The sequence below is a fragment of the Pleurotus ostreatus genome (assembly GCF_014466165.1).
Source record: "Pleurotus ostreatus strain PC9 chromosome Unknown scaffold_11, whole genome shotgun sequence".
Classification (NCBI taxonomy): Eukaryota; Fungi; Basidiomycota; class Agaricomycetes; order Agaricales; family Pleurotaceae; genus Pleurotus; species Pleurotus ostreatus.
Genome location: NW_023503166.1, coordinates 1,157,897 through 1,160,243, shown reverse-complemented (window position 1 = coordinate 1,160,243; position 2,347 = coordinate 1,157,897). Strand labels below are relative to the sequence as shown.

The 2,347-nt window shown below is 52.8% G+C and overlaps 1 protein-coding gene across 1 annotated transcript; it reads left to right on the top strand.

The window, feature by feature from the left end:
- Positions 1-232: 232 nt before the first annotated feature.
- Positions 233-834, top strand: PC9H_002702 (uncharacterized protein; the record flags this gene model as incomplete). Its single annotated transcript, XM_036772337.1, has 3 exons — positions 233-301; positions 349-592; positions 656-834. 3 exons carry the CDS (start codon positions 233-235, stop codon positions 832-834), a joined length of 492 nt encoding a protein of 163 aa, XP_036625983.1.
- Positions 835-2,347: the final 1,513 nt, after the last annotated feature.

Below are 2,347 nucleotides of genomic sequence, written 5' to 3'. Positions count from 1 at the left end.
GCGTCGATTCATCGAAGACGAGGATACTGACGTCTCTGTCATCGAGGACATCATGCGTGCACTTGACACAATCAGTCGCGATCATTGGTCTGGTATGATTTCACGATGATTGGCTATTGTCGTCTCATTTTCGATGTAGCACGGCACAACGCTGCTCGGCGTGGTATTCCATGGTCTCAGTTCAAAGACGAACTTCCTCAGCCCGAGACGCAGCTGATACGTCATCGAGGCCATGATCGACCGTGCTATCTCACACTCTCTATCTCTCTCAGCCACAGCTTCATCTCCATCGTTGATTGGGGTGCCACCACGATCCCCCCCACTTTGTCGCCCTCTGGCGCTTTCCAGTCCCTCAACAACCTCCACCTCAAATTCCCTTCGCATTCGTCCCAACAAGGCGACCTCACCATCTCCATCTATGCACGCGAGATCTCATTCTTGGACGGCACGAACTCCGTTTCTGCCGGGAAACCTTTCTCCATCAATAGTGTACATCGCACCGTCAACATCAACTACATCCACAACACCGGCGATGCGTTCTTGGCTCCTATCCATGGCGGTAACGTCGGCGGGAGGAATAATGTAAACACCAGTTCGTATTCAAACATTCACATTGTCATATTTTCGGTGTTTCTCCTATCTGATCAAAATGTAGTTCATATGAAGCCCCCATGCAAATCATGCCTGCCAACGGAACAATCTCGACCACAGGGTCTGCTGGCTCAGGCTCGCAGACGTCTTCAGCCTCAGCCTCAGCCTCAGCCTCGGGAAGCAAACCCGTCAACACGTGGAGTCGCTCGCTGCGCCAAGGCACGACCACAGTGGAGGCCATAGCGTTATCAGCGTCAGGAGCGCCAAGAATGTAGGTGCCGATATTGATGTCCTATTAAGCCTTGCGGCGTATGGATTGTCCTCACTTTTGTCTCTCAAATGTACAACCTCATCTACATACGCTCGATATGCTAGTGGCTTGTACTTTATCTGTAGTATTCTACTATTCGTGCAAGTCAAATAATCTACCAAGGTTTGTATTCGGAAAGTGTCCATTGGGTACGAGGGCATGTAATATCTATTTGCTTCGGGTTTGACGAAAATGAGCAAAGTTGGGATAATCAGAATATGTGCGCAGACGAGTGTATTGGCGTTGCAATTGGGTAATGAGACCGTTTCATGCGATATGAATAGGACCGACTGTGGATATATGGGCTCGGAGTGTCATCATAAATGCTGCACTGCACGGTGCGCTTCCCGCTCTTCAAGTATATTGAGCTTAGACTACTTCGCGCTGCATATGCATATGCATCGCATCGCATCCTATCGCACACCTCGGCTCAGTCGACCGTCGTATGTGTATGTGGTCTGCAGCCTCTAAGAATACATGGAGCGCCTCGCCAGATCGGCTCGTGGTGGGCAACGTGAATGAGACGTACACGGTAGACGGACCTGCAGCTGCAGAGATGGAAGATCCACGAGCCCGCGGGAGGATTGATGGAGGCTGAGTGACAGACATCAGACGACGCAGTAGAACGGGGGGACGAGACATGCTTGCAGCGCATGGCGCACAGCGTCCAGAGAAATATGCGTGAGACTCTGTAGGCAGCCCACGTGCGTAGTGGATGGCAAGACACCAGGCGATGGAGCTGATGTAGGGGACTCGCCGTTGAACGTTGACGCGTTGATGTTGAGCGCCGAAAATGTCCTTGTGCGCTGCGACATTCCTTCGCCCTTCCTAGAGCAGGTTGTTCGGGGATATAGCCCCATTGATCGCCAGTGACCACATTCACGGATCATGAACTCTGGGCAGTACGTGAGGGGATAGAACAGCGGGTGCATGCAGAGATAGACGTGCACGGCAAAAGTCTTCCAAGTGTATTCTTGACACCGCTGCATTGCCCCTCGTAGTCCGAGTTCGCGCGGGACTCGTCGCCGGTGCTGCTGACGCATGAGGTTCGCAACAAATACAAGCGTGATTGGGGAAATTCTGAGAGGTAAGCGGAGTGGAAACCTGGCAGGAGACCGGAGCTTGAACTAAGAAAAAGATCGGCAGTGTTTCATATGCCCGATTCCCAGTGTTCTCTTCAAGCTCTCTCTCCCAGAGCATCATCTACGCCATTCCCTCTCCCCTCCCTCCCTCCCCTTTTCCCATAGTCACTGCCTGAGCGTGTCCAACGGTAGGATCATTTCGAAGTCCCAGGTGAGTCAAGTATTCGATTGCTCCAGCGTGAAGCAAAGGCGTGGGTGAGGAGGGGGGAGACTCGAGGGGTATCCGTAGAGTGAGGGGTCGGCGGCGGCGCCTGGCCAGCTGATCGAGTTTGTCAGTCGTGAGACATGGGGCAACGGGACAACG